Raw genomic sequence first — 16,668 nt, 5'->3', positions numbered from 1 at the left:
AGTTCAGTAGTTAAAAAAATGAAACTCATAGTTTCACTTGGCTTGTATTGAAATGTTACTTTTCTTTAAATATGATTTTAATTACTATATTATCTAATGAGAATTCAAAGATTACAATTTGAAAATGTCAATATTACATAAAACATTTTCAATTATACAAATTAAGAAGTGATTGAAAGGTTTGAATCAAACTCCTGAAACTTGTACCATAGTCTCAATTATTGAAATGCACCAGTATCCATTTGAATCAGTCTACATTAAATGAAAATTACATTGCAGATACATTTGGTTAACAATTAAAGCACTAAAATTCACAGTTTACTGAGAGATTTAATTTTAAAATATTTAAATACGTTTCGCAAATCTCTACAATTTCTACAAATGGCCTATGGGGGCAGCAATATGCCACATCCAGAAGTGTGAGTATAAGAAGAAGAAGAAGCACCGCCCCCCCCTCCCCGACACAAACATGGCGCCCTCCAAGAAGCGAAACGTGAAGTTGGGAAAAATCTCACAACCAAGTGTCAAAGTAGCAAAAATTGACCTAAACAATACAATCGATAATATACTTGAGAGCAAAAAACACGCCAATGACGTTTTTGACGTATTTGAATTTCTTCAGGTATGTATAAACACACCTATGCAAACACGTTATCATTCTAAGTAATGTTCATGGCTTCTTGCAGTCAGAAAGGGAAAAAGATGTTGTCACGGCTGTCGAGGCGTGCAGCAATTTATTTTCCACACTGTTGGAAAGAAAGGAGCTCTTTAAAGGCAAACTGCCAGCAGAAGACGACGCACTAAGTGGTAGGTGCATGTGTGTAGACTTAAAACACTCCATTATCTCAGGATTGATCAAAACACGTTTTATATCTTAAACTCGTATTCATCTCATTGCCAGGTGAATGTAGTGCTGAAGACAAATACCATATCTTCATAAGACACCGTTATAACAACTGCGTAGAGATGCTGCTTGAACATCTTAGTCATGAACTTCATGCGGTCCAGGTAAATTGGCTCAAAATAGAATACAGAGGAACGAAATCATTGGACTATTTTTGGTAAATATTTGTTCAAACATAGGAAGCTTCCTTGTGCTGCTTGATGAGGTTCGCAGCGGCAGAAGGACAATATCCCCTTGAGGACTTGGACTGGAGCGAACACTACAGTTTTCCAAGGGAACTGATGCAGGTATTTTAAGTTTTGTCTTTCGGAATGCTCATCTTTGCTTTTTTTCTTCTGGAAGGAGCCCTATTGTATGTACTGCATGTCTTGTGTAGGCAATAGTAAACAGACTGCTGTCCCGAACTATGGACAAGTCTCTGCTGATCTCTCGGTTCCATGAATTCCTGGAGAAAGATGATATCCGCTATTACGTCATGAGTTCCATCCGTGAGAATATCGGCAAAGTTATGGACAAAAGCAAAGGGGTAAGATAACTTCGCAGTGTATTAGGGTGTACTTATCAGTGTCTCACCGAGTCGACCGTTCATGTCATTTTCTCTGGCTCTTTTTCTTTTCTCTCCAGGAAGTGATGCCTGTATATCAACACAACGTTTTCACTCTCATGTCCAACATCTGTATGGCAAGGGAGGAGTCAGAGCTTTCCAACTTTATGGTCAAACAGGAAGGTGAGACTGGCTGCTTCGAAATATTATTCATTTCAATCCCACCGATTACGTTTTCTGTCCTTATTTCAGCGAAACACGAACACTGGAAAGCTGCTAAACTCATTGTACGTAGACTCTTCTTGACCTATCACGTCATTTGCCCATGTTGTAATTGTCTCAATGAATTTCATGTTCTTTTCTCACGGCAGGAACACAAGCGTACCTTCGAGAGGATGTGGCTTGGTTTCCTCAAGTATAAAGTAACGTGAAATGTGGCACTGCACAAACTTGCCTTATGCCTCCACATCGATGACAACAACTCTCACTGTCTCATCTCTTTTTGTTGTTTTAGTTGCCGGGTAACATGTACAAAAAGGTCTTGGTGATCCTCCATGATGCCATTTTGCCCCACATGAGCAAACCTACGTTGATGATTGACTTCTTGACTGCTGCCTATGATGTCGGTAGGTTTTTTGCTTGTTTTTTTTCCAGCGGCTCACTGTTGAAAGTATCACCTTTCACATGACCTCTCAGTAAATTTGCGCATCAGAGGTGTAATGATAGACAGTCAGATTAAGACTAAATTTGATGTACATTGCTGTATCCGTTGCGCATTAAGGAGTCACACATTCAGAAAATTCGCAGCACGCGGACATCAGCGGACGACGGCAATTTGCTTTCAACATATTGTACAGTGGATCTTGGGTGGGGAAACCTCTCACTCTCCTTGCACATGCAGTCATGCTTTTGTTACACTTTTGATATTATTTTGGGAGACACCAAATTCTATCTACGGCATAACACTCGCATCGTTTTTCGCATGTGTGAAGTCACCGTGATGCAAAGCATCGCACGGATGTCTCTTTTGAATAGGTGGAGCCATCAGCCTGTTGGCCCTCAATGGACTTTTTGTCCTCATGCATGAGCACAACCTGTGAGTATTATGCACTAATATCAAATTGTTGAATCGTCAGAAAGTTTAAAAAAAAAAGGAATTTGTTGAATCACTCATTTTACATTTCCTGACATTGGTGTGTTTCAGCGATTACCCAAACTTCTACAAGAAATTGTATAATCTCCTGGAACCTTCCATTTTCCATGTCAAGTACAGAGCCCGCTTTTTTCATTTGGCCAACCTGTTCCTTAGTTCAAGGTAAGGCCTTCATACACCATCCCCTGACTGCACTTTTAAGTTCATTCAGTGAAACCATACGTGAACACTTTCAACTCCAGCCACCTGCCGGTGTACCTCGTGGCTGCTTTTGCCAAACGTCTGGCCCGTTTGGCCCTCACAGCCCCGCCCACAGCGCTCCTCATCGTGCTGCCCTTCATCTACAACCTGATCCGCCGCCACCCTTCCTCTCGGGTTCTCATTCACAAGCCCAGCGCAGAAGATGGTCGGTTCTTCTCCATGTGAGAAACCCACCGAAACCTCTCCTAACTGTGTGCCAAATGTGTTTCACGATAACAGAGCCTTTGGAAGACCCATATCTGATGGATGAGGACGATCCATCTCAGTGCCACGCCTTAGAGAGTAGCCTGTGGGAAATTAAGGTGTGTAAGGTTGTATTCCCTAACACTGACTTAAAACATCACAGTGAGTTTGCCAAAGCTGCCCCTCCCGGATTTGCTACAGACATTGCAGAGACATTACCATCCAGATGTGGCCAAAACCGCGACGCTCATCAACACGCCCTTGTCACAAAAGGAGGACGACATTAGTGAGGTGCTTGAGATAACAACTTTTGAGGTAACGCACGTCTTTTTTATTCATTTTCTGTCTGTCAACCATGACAAATAATGTGTATGTCTACTTTTTAATATTGTGGGAGTGTTTGAGGAGTCTGGTAATTGACGATACTTGGATTGCAGTTCTTGATGATGTTTTTAGGAACATGTACAAAACTTTAGCTTTACAGATGACACGTCTGCGCTGTAGGTGGTGTTGTAGTAAAGGCATCGGCCTCCACACATGGTGGTATTAGTTATCAACAGTGTACCTCTGAGGCGATAACGAGATTTCACTTTTTTTCCCCTTGTCCTGCTCACCCTAACATTTCAAACCCCATTGCCGTGTTACTAAGCACAATAAATGTTTTCTCAGCTGATGGAGCGAAACTTGAAGCAGACATTGACCAAGAGCATCCCACTGGAGTTTGAAGCCGCCACGCAGCTGCTGAGCGTCGGCAAAGATGTGATGGGACAGCACTTCTGTCTGGAGTAAGAGCGTGGGATCAATACTGGTGGCCGTTTAATATCTGCGGGTTGATTGCAACCCAGCATGAAGATGCCTTTAATCCAAAAGAAGCGTCAAGACTAAGGGACATGTTGACGTGCCTCATCTATATTTTTTAAAATGTTTTTACACAACTCATCACAGTCTCAAGATTTTTTTTTAGCGTGTTCTCTGACTAATCCCAACTTTATGAAACACCATGAAATGACTGCGCAATTGAGTAAATGAATAGGCAGTAATTTGTCGATAAATTGCACGGGATGTACAGTATGTAAACATGCCCCAGAATAAAATTAAAGTCATGAATCATATCACGTTTAAATGCCTTTTTGGTCATTTTTAACAAGCATAACTTGATTTTCTATTGATGTGTGAGCTGAATCTCAAATGCTCCGTCTTTGTGAAATGTGCCATATGGCCACGCAGCAGGCAGCCTTTGGGCTGAAGAACACTGTGGGGAAACAATTCGGGGACTTGGGTCTCTGAAGAGCAAGTCGTCGGGGAGACGCCCGTGCAAAAACTCGGCTCGCAGGATTCGCACATTTCTAGACATGCCGCGACCGTTTAAAAAAACAGATTTCTTAAGCATAAAGAGGTTTAGAAAGTGGTCATGTGCCAAGATCCTGAGGGTGAGGTGCCAGAAGAATGCTGCATTTCTAAAATGGGTGCAGGTAACAGAAGATCATTTGAAAGGTAAGTATATCAAATCTGTAACATTTTAACGTGGGTGAGCTTGAATTGAATTGAATACAACTTTGTCAAATGTGCTGTACGTACTGTATGTGTAACTTACAGCACTGATGACATTTCTTAGTTTTAGCTTAGTCTCTTATTTACCTCTTCCTTGTGACAGTAACTTTAAATTCTTGACATAATACACTTTAACATAAACAAAACTAGTGTGACTATTCAAAAGCCCTTCAATCAATTTTGAATATTTTGTAAAACTGAAAAAAAAAATCAAAGAAATGAAATTCATATTGGATTACGTATAGGGTGGAGAGGACAACACACACACAAAATACTACTTGATGTTCGGTTGCAGATGATTAAAATGTATATGACACTTATTAGTTGACCATATTTGTATCTTGTGCAACCGCAATGTACATGTTCGAATTAGAATAAAAAATTCTGCTCAACCAATGTTATTGATATTTTTTATGATGAAATTAAGTTGTAATAGGCCATCTAAAAAGTGTCTGCAGCAAATGTTGGGACATTATATCTCTAATATAAATTAAAAAAAACTGAATTTAATGGTTTGGAAATCATCATTACTTTAAATGAATACACTACAGCGACAGATATTAGATATTCGATATTCAAACTGAATGTTCCCAAAAAGTTGTTATATCGCCTTTTGTTTCAAAAACATTCAATAAACGTTTGTAAAGTGGGGAAACTATTAGTCGAAGCTGTGTACTGTGCAATAGATAGAATTCTTTCCCATGCTTGCTTAATATACAGCTTCTCGCTGTTCAACAGTCCGGGGTCTCCGTTTTCGTATTTTACGCTTCAGAATGCACCACCCATTTTCAAGAAATATGTTATAAACTGGGATTTAGCCGCGGCAAATAAATGTTAGTATGATTGTGTCGAGAGATTTAATGTAATCCTTTATTACATAATCGGAGTGGAGCCCGCTCGGCCCCATCCTGAATACATGCATTCACGTTGGCCCCATCAATCACTTCAGTCATCTACAACTGCAGACAACTAATGAAGAATTGATAGAACCTGTCACGGATGTTTGATTTGTGCCTGAAAGAGAGCAAATTATGCGATTTTATTTTAACAAGATGCAGGAATTCTCAGAGTAAGTGACAACCCGTACTGTTTGCTAATACTGTACCCAATTGGTTGTTTGACATTTTGTGAGAACAGTTGATATAAAATGTTATTTACATTGAGCAGTTATTGTTTAAAGTTTCATCATTTGAACTGAAACCAAAAACTGTGGTAAACATTTCATTAGAAAGTGCCTCATGACCAAGATACAGAAATGCATCGTTTTTCGTGGTTAATTGTATTCTGACACCCCCCCCCCCCCCCCATCGCCCGCTCCGCGAAAAGTGAAAAACCGCGAAGTAGCATCTCTACACTGTGAGGCGGACGTGCTAACCAGTCGATCACCGTTACAGCTACTCTTGTTATTTTTCTTTTTATTATTATTATAAAAACCTAATGTGCTCGAGAAAAAAAGCATAATCGGGATCGGCGCATAAATTAATATGGCAAAATGTAATTCTGTCAGCGATTACAAATATTTAGCAACAACTTGTTGACCGGTGTATTTTTCAACAATAATGAATACGGTGCAAGTTTAGGAAATAGTATCCTTGAAGAAAAGGTAATATGATGTTTTCAATCCAGCACCCTCTGCTGCATCTTGGTGGGCATTGCGCCATCACCCACTAATGCAAAAGTTGTGTGCAAAAATTGTCAGCCACTGGGTAAAAACATTTCCTGCACGATAATTTTCAACAGCACTTGTCCTCATCGTGACCGGATTGCGGGGTACATATAAACAAACAACCTGGATGTAACAGAATATGCATTCACATTATTTGCATAAATCAAAGACCATGTGCTTCTGTGGGGCTGTGATGATGCTTTTCGCATGGTGACTCACATGTGTATATTTTTGCCGGCGGTGCATGTTTTGCAGGTGATAATGCGGGATCACACATCCAGTGTTAATGTGGAAGAACTGCTGAGGCACTCTCAGATGGAGTTACAGAGGATCCAGAGACAGCTGGCCACGATCGCTGCCAGGAATACAAGCCTTCACCACATACACACCAAGGCAAAGGTACTGAGCTGCTACAATGCATACATTTGGTGTCCAAACTTCAGAATGTTACTGTGGCTAGCAATATAATCAATGTACGTTAAGGACTGAAAAGTTCACCCTTAGTATTTTGCTTTGTTGGCAAATGGCACACATTATGACCGCTTTCGGTTTGGCTGTCCAAAAATAGCAAATATCTAAAATAACTGCTCTATTAATTTGATTGGAAATAGGTCACATGTGAGTCATTGCTTGTAATAGCAATAAGGCGCATGCTAAAATAGATAAACTGAAACAACTTTTCCATTTTTACTCAAGCCCAAATCGACATATTTAATTGAACGTCTTCAACGCCCCGAAATCGTCTTTTCACGAGCATTAGAATATCCTGTCTATGATTTAATTTCACGTTTCTTTTGTATGACTCAAAGGGGTAAAATTCAGTTGACAAGTGTTAAAATCAAAGTTGAGCTAGGGTGCAGGTCAACACTTGACTTGAGGCTAATGTCCCAGCCTGACAAGGTTAAATGCCTGCTGGCCCCCTTGGCATTTTCCCGACTTTGAGAAGTTCACGGCGTATTTCCTCGCCAATCCGGCTCTCCGTCTGCTCCTAAATCCCGACTCTCGCGGCTTCGTGTCATGCCTGAAGATAATGCGTCTGAAGCAAGGAAGGAAACAGACGGCCGGCGAGTGTTGCTAGGTAACAGAGTGGAACAGAGAGTACATTCCTGCTCTCCCTTCTCACTCACGCACACTGTAGTGTCCCTCTGTCCTGTCCTTGGTCCCATGAAGGACGACTGACACAACATTAACTTAAGATGTGAATACAAGTTTATAGAGTACTATTTTTCTCATATCTATCCATCTGTACTTTTGTAACTACATATCCATCCATCAAGTTGCAGAACCACTGATATTTCCCTTCATTTCAAAGAGCAATGACAACATTCCGCAATAATTCAAGCCGAACTCCTCAAGCCAAATTTAACAGTTAACAACATAACAGCGCGAAACCGCCATGCGTTGGGATGAAAATCAGCACCTCCAAATCTCATAACCGTAGTCCTCAGTCAGAAAAGGGTGACCTGCTTTCCCCGGGTCGGCTATGACATCCCGAAGAGTTCAGTTATCTTGGGGTCTTGTGAGTCGCGAGCTGTGGATTGTGACCGAGAGAACAAGATCCCAAATACAAGCAACGGAAATGAGTTTCCTCCGCGGGGTGTCTCCCTTAGAGATAATGTGTGAAGCTCGGTCATCCGGGAGGGACTCAGAGTCGAGCCGCTGCTCCTCTACGTTTAGAGGAGCCAGATGAGGTGGCTCGGACATCTGATTAGCATATCTGGCAACTTGTACGTTTTCCCCGTATTTTATATGTTTTTTAAAAAAATCATTTCAAATCATGTATGGCGTATTACAACTTTTATACGGGAAAACCCCCCCAAAAAATTGTGAACTCACAAAAACCATTTTGGCTCAAATCCAGATCGTCTCACCTGCTGGTATCCAACGACACTGCCGTCGTCGATCGCTACTACAGTATTTGTCACGGCAAACCAGCAAAAGTAATCCTCAACCGTATATTTTTTGTCATCGCTGCGTACGGTCGGATTGATAAAGCATGATGTGCGCATGCGCCGTAAGCCGTTTTACGGATTTTTGTTGCTTTATAAGGGGAATCTTAATCAGTTATAAGGGCAGCTATTAGCCAAGGTTGACAGGTATGGATTAGGATGCCTAGGTATGTCCTTGGGACCGCTTCGGAAAAATTGGAAGAAGTGGCTGGGGAGAGGGAAATCTGAAGCTACTGCCTATGTGACCTGACCCCAGATAAGCAGCAGTTGATGGAGATAGATTACACCCCCCTCCCCCCAAAAAACACACACACAAATGGGCTGTGTGGGTGTTCAAAGCACAATCTGGATAGGAGCAGCGAGTTTGAGCCAACTACTCATGCAGGGACGGATGGGGCTGAGAGAATGTCTGTGTGTGTGTGTGACAGTGATGTGAAGCCACTGCAAGTGTCTTTGCTCACACTGACTCGCAGCCAGCTACAGTTTTGCACACACTAGGCACGCTATTAAAGCTGCAGATTAGAGGGGCTCGTAACCACACAAGCACACAGATCTCCATCATGTACCGGATTTTGACTTGACGGGAAAAGGAGCCAAGTGGAGTGTAAGGTAGGCACTGAATCAGCAAAGGCAGCGCATTATGCGCCACTACCTCATTCAGGATGCAACGTGAATTGTCTTCATGCACCGGGTACCTTTGTGGCTAAAAGAGGAGCAGCACCCACGAGAGGCAGGCAACAGCAAGAGGAAGGGTTTTAGACTCGGGATATTCTAAGGATGTCAAGGCTTTTTGGGTTTGAATGTGCTCGGCCTTGGTTCAGCCGGGATGCAAGTAAGGGTATCTATCACTCGCTCACCAGATGGTGATATGGGAATCTATTTAAATGATCCCGAGTCAAGATTGAGAATACCATGGAGGATAAAGCCGATAGAGCTAACGTTTAACATTAAGGCATTCCTTACATGAAACAATCTTTATAAAAATCATACATACAAAATATGTGGGGGTGAAAAAAAAATATCTAGGGCGGCCTGGTAGTCCAGTGGTTAGCACGTCGGCTTCACAGTGCAGAGGTACCGGGTTCGATTCCAGCTCTGGCCTCCCTGTGTGGAGTTTGCATGTTCTCCCCGGGCCTGCTTGGGTTTTCTTCGGGTATTCCGGTTTCCTCCCACATTCCAAAAACATGCGTGGCAGGCTGTTTGAACACTAAATTGTCCCTAGGTGTGAGTGTGAGTGTGAGTGCGAATGGTTGTTCGTTTCTGTGTGCCCTGCAATTGGCTGGCAACCGATTCAGGGTGTCCCCGTGCCTACTACCCGAAGACAGCTGGGATAGGCTCCAGCACCCCCCGCGACCCTAGTGAGGATCAAGTGGCTCGGAAAATGAATGAATGAATGAATTAATTAATGAAAAAATCTAAATCTAAATCTAATCTAAATACATACACATAATTGAACTGAATTTTGCAGTATTACGGTTCATGAACACTTTGGCCTATTACACTACTGTATTTAAATTGTAGTTATGATAGTAGTATTTGGAAAGCTCATTATGTTTTAGGTGGCACTTGGCGCAAAAAGTTTGCGAACCACTTACTACGCAACTTTCCAATTAATAATAGCATTTATCCCAGAATATGATTTGCATTTTTATTTTGATCTCATATTATTCCTCGTCTTTCAAAGGCGGAGGTGTCATCCCGGCTCGGCCATTCAACTCAAAACCCGAGTCGCTTTCGCCTCCTGGAGGAGAGAAATCAAGTTTTGAGACGAGAAGTGGCCGCTCTTCGCCAAGAGAGGCAACAGTACCGCAAACTGGTAAATTACCGTTTTACGGTTAACTTCAAAATCAATTGGATGTATGATGCCTCCTATCTGCTTGCCTATTTATAGATATGGTTGGAAATGTGGTCGAGCGGCTATCGTGCAGAGCTGTGCGTGGGCGCGTCGGCATTGTTGGTACTGTACGTTCATGCGCGCACTGGTGCATCGAGAGCCCTCTCCCAGGTGGTCTCGGATGGCAAGGCGTGTGAACGGTCGCCCTGGCAACACGCCCATTGGAGAGCACGCCGGATGGCGGAGGGGGGGAAGTGAGAGCTTGATGGCCGACACCGATGTAAAAAGCTGACCCAGTCATATCCGGTTTTCGATATCAATCATATGCGTATATCTGTGTGATACACACTGTGTCCCTGAAACGCTTTAGCATGATCACTCATATTTGTTCACATTTGTTATTTTAAAATATGCATTTTATGATTGGGACGGAATATACCGTCTTGTACATGACAAGTAAATATTGACTTTTGATGTTGTACTTTTACTTGCCACTGGGTGTTGCTAAAATAACTTTATACATCCCCCTGACATGAACGGTGTCTATTCACAGGGGAATTCCTATAATTCCTGTAGCTTTTTATTTTTTGGGGGCGAGGAACCATATTTGGTGACTTCAGTCTAAATGTACACCACAGGCCTCATTGTTTAAGACAGATGTTGAAGACAGCCACTAAGCAAATTATTGAAACAATCCTTCCATTTTAGTATCGATTTGTGAGGAAAAAAAAGATCAAATCCGGAGATAGTCGTTTTTAGCCTGGCAGTGATCTATCGATAGATTTAATTACTTCAAATTTTGCATCCACAAAAACAGTGCATGATTGGACCAGTTTCTTATCACACATGAAACATTGGAAAAATGATTCCACTGATTTCACTGTGGGCGGCCCGGTAGTCCAGTGGTTAGCACGTTGGCTTCACAGTGCAGAGGTACCGGGTTCGATTCCAGCTCCGGCCTCCCTGTGTGGAGTTTGCATGTTCTCCCCGCGTCTGCGTGGGTTTTCTCCGGGTGCTCCGGTTTCCTCCCACATTCCAAACACATGCGTGGCAGGCTGATTGAACACTCTAAATTGTCCCTAGGTGTGAGTGTGAGTGCGAATGGTTGTTCGTTTCTGTGTGCCCTGCGATTGGCTGGCAACCGATTCAGGGTGTCCCCCGCCTACTGCCCGGAGACAGCTGGGATCGGCTCCAGCACCCCCCGCGACCCTAGTGAGGATCAAGCGGTTCGGAAGATGAATGAATGAATGAATGAATTATTTCACTGTTGTTTGTTTCTTGGTGAGATCAATAGTCGCTGGTCGTGTTTTTTAAAATATGGTTGCACGATCGGGCAGAAAAGTGACTACATATACCAACCAAATCGCTAAATTGGCAACACCCATTGAGATGATGTAAACTAGCTCCTCTCCGTTTGCAGCCATGCTTTTTCAGGCGGCTGTAAACGCAACTAAATTCATCTTAATCAAGTGATTTTCTTCAAAACATGTTGTGAAAATTTCGTGTCAAAATACAGATATATACATATCATACATTTTGCCTTTTAGCATCTGTCCAAGCCAACAAATGAACATTTGCCCGAAAATAGATGCACCAATAAAAATTGCTTGCAGGCCAGTTTAGGCTCAGCAATTCAATTTTTCAATCTGCGCCTGTTCAAATCAATGTACACTCTCGTTGCAAATGTCAAAGAACCGGATAAAAGTGACCGTTTCCCAGAAAGAAAACCGAATTCGTGCACTGGTTGCCAGGAAACAATCAGTGATAGACAGTTGGTGAAAGGTACCCTGGTTGTATCAGGTGACCTGTGTTTTGTGTGGCTACTGCTTAAAAGGCCACAGCTGTCACCCTGGATGACGTTTCCATGGCAACGATTGTATACAGTAGACCTTGTGATCATATAGGTTGTTCCGCAGGAAATGGGTATAATAGTCAAGTAATCCCAAATAGCTGTGTTGTTACCCCGACGCAACAAGTAATATATACTTTCACACCTTCCCAAAACAGATTTTCACACAAACCACGTTTAATAATAGTCCAAAGTCCAATGTTACCACCCGCAGGGTAGATGGGGGGTGGGGGGGGGGGAATTCAGCGTTTTGAAGCAATACCGATACTGTATTTGACATTTCTTTCCTTAATTGAGTTCCTTTCACACTATTTTTCCACTCCAGGTAAAATAGACCCGAACTGCTTTTTATTTTGGACCTCAGATTACAAGCGAAGCGACATTATAAATAGTGAGTCATGCTATGCTAGTGTAAAATAGGAAAAATACTAAAGGAAAGCGAAATGACAGAACAATAAAAAGGAAATTGTTTTGCATTTAGGTGCCTTTTTATTTTTTGCGTCTTTCTCAGAAATATGGCAGAAATTTTAATTGGGTCCAAAAATTAAAAAAAGGCCCTCTTGGATTAATGTGAAATCCTATTAACTGGATTATATCATTTTCGGGACCCCCCCCTCCCCACACACATAAACTGATGTCAATATGATGTAATTAGTCATCATGACAAGGCGGCGTAGGCAGTGTGATAGCAAGTGTGCCTTGTTTTGTCATTGAGGGTTACAAACTGTTAAACTGTGAGGATTAACATTTGGAACAAACAAAAAGTCATCATCACACAGTTGAGCCTCACTTTAGGCAACCTAGTCTTGAACTGATTTGCTTTTCCCTCCCCGTGGCTGGTCACGGTGTGCCAAGTCCGTTTAGACGGAACTATAAGCAAATCCTCCACGTGCGAGTGATTAAAGTTAGCTGGCGAGATCACAAATCTGTGAAGTGGGCACATGGAGACCGCCTTCGACTCAGACTGCACGTATCCATCTAATGATGGAGCCGAATCGAAAAGGAATGCACGGTTAGACAAGTTGAATAAATGTTAAGGTCTCATTTCGGTGCCTTGTTACTGCTCAGTCATTTGGCATTTAACAGGGTTATAATGTTGTGTCTCATCGAATCTGTTTGAAGGGTTTTATACCCAAGTCTATATTTGATTATCACGAAGAGCCGTGTTCATATTTGACAGTAAATTCAGAGCAGCATCCCAAATCTGCCTCCTGTAAAATCCGGAGGCTGGCTTGGATCTGCTTTCTATTAATAATCCCACAGAGACTCATCAGTGAACGACGCCTTTTGTGTAAGTCCTAAAGCGAATGCGGCATCAATGCTCAGTTAGTGTCACGGCTAAAAACTCGAAACCAATGAGATCACAGAGAGTGTCAGGTCCTCCCTATTTGCTGCATATTGTGGATACATCCAAAAAAGAAGCCCACTGCTGGGGTTGGCTGATTGTCATTCAACAGCATGAGGAGCGGAAATTGAGCACAGAGTGAAGAGTGAAGGGGAAGGAACGATGGAGGGAGGGTGTTTAGGAGGAGGGTCTTCGACAGGGTGCGGGCGAGTGTGTGTGGATGAGAAGGCGGAGATAAGAGAAAGCGAGAGAGCGAGAGACAGAGAGAGGGAGAGAGAGAGAGCGGGACGAAGGGAGGGAAAAAGACGCAGGCCCCGAAGCTGCCACTGATGCTGCTGCTGATGCTGCAGCCGTGTGACGACTCCCCACCCAGAGAAGGAAAGGAGAGGAAAGGGAAGGGGAAGGAAGCGACACCCCCCATCAACATGTGCTGCTGTTAGCCTCACGCGGTAAATATCAACCGAGCTCTCTCTCCTTGTGTGTTCACTGCTGCTCAGTGTTTCATCCAGCTGCCTCCTATATATAGTGCTGAAGGGTTAGCATAGCCTGGCAGCTGCATAGGAGCAACCTGACCGCATGTGCGATCAGGAGGAAAGAAGGGACATCCAATAGAGAGATGGAAGAATTCGGCATTTGTGCCATTTGGAAGTGGAGGAAAATAGCCAGCGTCTGTTTTTTCCTGACTGAAGCTTAGCCACCTGTTTGGAGATGAGTGGGTGTGTGCAGTGTGTGTGTGTGAAAGAGAATGTGTGGGTGTAAGGCAAGGGGGTGGGGTTTGTCTTCAGCTGGAATCAAATTCTTTTTTTTCTTTTGTGATAATGCAGAGAGGTGACATTATCGGGCTGGAAACGTTTGCACATGTTCACAAGCAGGCAGGGGGAAAGTCAAATGTGTGGCCGCCCTGTCAAAAAAAAAATTGATCTGCTATGTGCGCGTAGTGGGCGTGCGTGATCCGTCTTTGGTAACCTGAGCTTTTCCTGGTTCCTGCATTCTACAAGGTTGCCAGGTGTACAGGTGTTGGGAGTTTTAACCCACTCGTGTGTCTCTCTCACTAAGGTTAGGACTGTTTGGGATTTTTCATGATCGTTAGATTTTATTTCGTTTGGAGCCATTATCCGAGCCGCAATCCCAGCAGTCGTGCACCCCGTGCTGCCTGTTTAAACTTAAAAAAAAAATCTAATTCCTTTAGTTTTAATGGTTTTTTAGATGTTAGTTTGGAAAATGTTTCCTTTTAGTTTATTTTTTATTGGTTTTAGTATTAGTTTTATTAATTAATGAATTTATTTTTTAAAAAATATATGGTGTCGTAGTTTGCTCCTACACTGGGGGAAAAAAAAATTGAGTATAATAGTTACCATCAGTTAGCAGTTTGTAATGACACATTACCACTCCCAACAGAGCTGGAGTGGAACAGTATCATGAGTAGGCCTTAGTATTTATGGTCCCTTTTCCATAAACTGCTTTCTTTGGCTTCTGACCGACTGTTACGACTCACTGACTCATGTCAAAAAATAGAGGGAACATATACAGCAAACTGTAACTCCTGTTCTGGCCTCCATTGAGGAACCTCATCCTCATCCTCCTGCCCGGTGCCTCAAGTCCGCTGATCAACTGCTCCCAGAGGTACGAAAATGGAAACGGAAGATATTTTAAATATTGCTTTCTAACATCCACATACCTACAAGAGAACCGTCTCTATAGCAACCCCTGTACCCTCCCTCCCCGTACCCAACCTCTGTTTGCGCGTGTGTTCATGCAACATGTGAAGCTCCCACAGTTGAGCCGGAAGGGCCATATTTATAGCGAGTGTACACACCATAAGTATCAACGCCATTTAGCCTGTGAGAAGAGCACGGAAGGGAAATGAAATTCAAGCAAATTGTCCTCCTCACGTTTGTTGGCAGCTTTTCAACATGCACACCAGACATATTTAAAGGGGAGATGGAGCACTGCGGGAGGAAAATGGAAGCGGGCGAGGTCAAAAAGAGAGTGGATGTCGGATAAAATGCAGTAATGAGTCTGAATTGGGGCAGTGCCAGAAATGCAGGTGATTGACTCGAACTCCCATAATATCCTTCAGAAATGTAACTAGCAGCACTGTGGCATTAACTAGCATAGCTACACCCATGCTTGCGTCGAAAAATGCCTCCTCAGTGGCTCCTTTAGAGTGCCACGTTGTGTGCTGTGAGTGTGCGCGCGTCACAGAGAGAAAGACAGATGAGCATCGGTGAGTCTGAGAAGTTAGCATGTTGACCAGGATGATAATTTTAGATTTTTCATTTGAGTTGTTTTAGCCTGTATTAGTTTTCTACATAGTTATAATGGGGCTTTGCACTGGCAGGACCACTTCAGAGCGCCTCATTGTCAGTCGCGGGCAAGGTGGTGGAAGTCTGGTGTTTACTTTTTAGAGGGGACCCACGCTATACCACTCGTAGTACTCAACATCTAAACTTTGAGAAGGACTGGTCTATGCTCCCTGAGATTGGATGGTCACAAGTCCAGGTTGTGCCCTTTCCTCTTGTCCAAAGTCAGCTGGGATAGGCTCCAGATTCATGGTGACCCCATTTCGGACTGGCACTTCATAAAACGGATGAATACAAATGGAAGTCACTCTCTGGATGTACAGCCTCATCATCATATAGAGAATCAATTCAAACTGAAGAGACTCCTGGGAATTACTCGAAGCCTCCGTGACCCTGAAGTCATCCCATCTTTTACGATTTTTGGCGCGGCATCGCGCCACAGCTCAAAGTGTCCTCGTATAACTTTTCTTGTTTTTTCATTTTGCTCCATAATCTCCCCACGCCGGGCAAGTGGAACCCTTTCGGAAAGACACGTGCTGATAGAAGATCTGTTAATTCCCCATCACTTAATCGGGTGTCCCCCTGTAATGAAATTTTTTCACCCCATATTGTGTTTCTTCACAGGCGTTTTTGTTTCACTCTTACTTGTCTTGCTGCTCGGTCTTTACGGATAGCATCTGCAAGTAGGGGAGGCTTTAGTGGGGTGAACAGTGCTGAAAGGGCATCAATTGAGGGAAGGAGGTAGAGAAGAGCTCACCCTGTCACACAAAGCGGTCACACAAAGCTGACATGACAGCTCTTGTTCTGCTGTAAGTCACCTATTTGCTTGAGCCACTCGGGTTTAAATAGCTGAGCTTTTCCACGATGATGTCTTTTTTCACATTTACGTTGGACAAAGTAAGGTATTGTAAAACAAACGTTCTGCCTGTAACTTGCCCATCTCATTATTCTATGCATGAAGGGACCAAAAAAATAATATACATGATATATAAATTGTGTATTTTTTTTTTTTAATTAATCGACTCATAAGTTGGTTATCATCATCGTCATCATCCTAAAAAAAAAACATCTATACTGCTGATATACATACATATGCTGTTTAAGAGAAATTGACTCATCTGTGTGG

At 42.9% G+C, this 16,668-nt stretch overlaps 2 protein-coding genes across 16 annotated transcripts in view; both read left to right on the top strand.

The window, feature by feature from the left end:
- The first annotated feature begins 450 nt into the window (after positions 1-450).
- On the top strand, positions 451-4,157 carry noc4l (nucleolar complex associated 4 homolog). The gene is made up of 15 exons (XM_052051256.1): positions 451-622; positions 687-807; positions 902-1,008; positions 1,084-1,191; positions 1,281-1,430; positions 1,529-1,631; positions 1,701-1,735; positions 1,820-1,870; positions 1,963-2,074; positions 2,484-2,544; positions 2,653-2,763; positions 2,844-3,007; positions 3,082-3,164; positions 3,247-3,360; positions 3,715-4,157. Exons 1-15 carry the CDS (start codon positions 470-472, stop codon positions 3,832-3,834), a joined length of 1,593 nt encoding a protein of 530 aa, XP_051907216.1. The 5' UTR covers positions 451-469; the 3' UTR covers positions 3,835-4,157.
- A 141-nt stretch (positions 4,158-4,298) lies between these two features.
- Positions 4,299-16,668, top strand: part of LOC127591268 (RIMS-binding protein 2-like) — a 46,394-nt gene continuing 34,024 nt past the window's right edge. For 6 of the 15 annotated variants that reach the window (XM_052051220.1, XM_052051232.1, XM_052051218.1 and 3 more), the window contains exons 1-3: positions 4,300-4,539; positions 6,518-6,661; positions 9,896-10,027. In XM_052051220.1, coding sequence (XP_051907180.1) covers positions 6,524-6,661; positions 9,896-10,027 — 270 coding nt within the window. In that variant the 5' untranslated portion in view covers positions 4,300-4,539; positions 6,518-6,523. Of the gene's footprint in view, positions 4,540-5,534; positions 5,666-6,517; positions 6,662-8,638; positions 9,044-9,895; positions 10,028-13,320; positions 13,689-14,802; positions 14,863-16,668 lie in introns of those variants that run through there. The other 9 variants (XM_052051225.1, XM_052051222.1, XM_052051228.1 and 6 more) reach the window with 7 other exon arrangements.

This window comes from Hippocampus zosterae, chromosome 18, assembly GCF_025434085.1.
Source record: "Hippocampus zosterae strain Florida chromosome 18, ASM2543408v3, whole genome shotgun sequence".
Classification (NCBI taxonomy): domain Eukaryota; kingdom Metazoa; phylum Chordata; class Actinopteri; order Syngnathiformes; family Syngnathidae; genus Hippocampus; species Hippocampus zosterae.
The sequence above is the reverse complement of the archived record's forward strand: the minus strand, read 5'-3'. Positions and strand labels throughout refer to the sequence as shown.

Coding starts and splice junctions, on each gene's coding strand:
- noc4l (XM_052051256.1), top strand. CDS start 470: ATGGCGCCCTCCAAGAAGCGAAACGTGAAGTTGGGAAAAATCTCACAA. Junction 1,192..1,280: donor TTCCAAGGGAACTGATGCAG/GTATTTTAAGTT, acceptor TGTCTTGTGTAG/GCAATAGTAAACAGACTGCT. Junction 2,075..2,483: donor GACTGCTGCCTATGATGTCG/GTAGGTTTTTTG, acceptor TCTTTTGAATAG/GTGGAGCCATCAGCCTGTTG.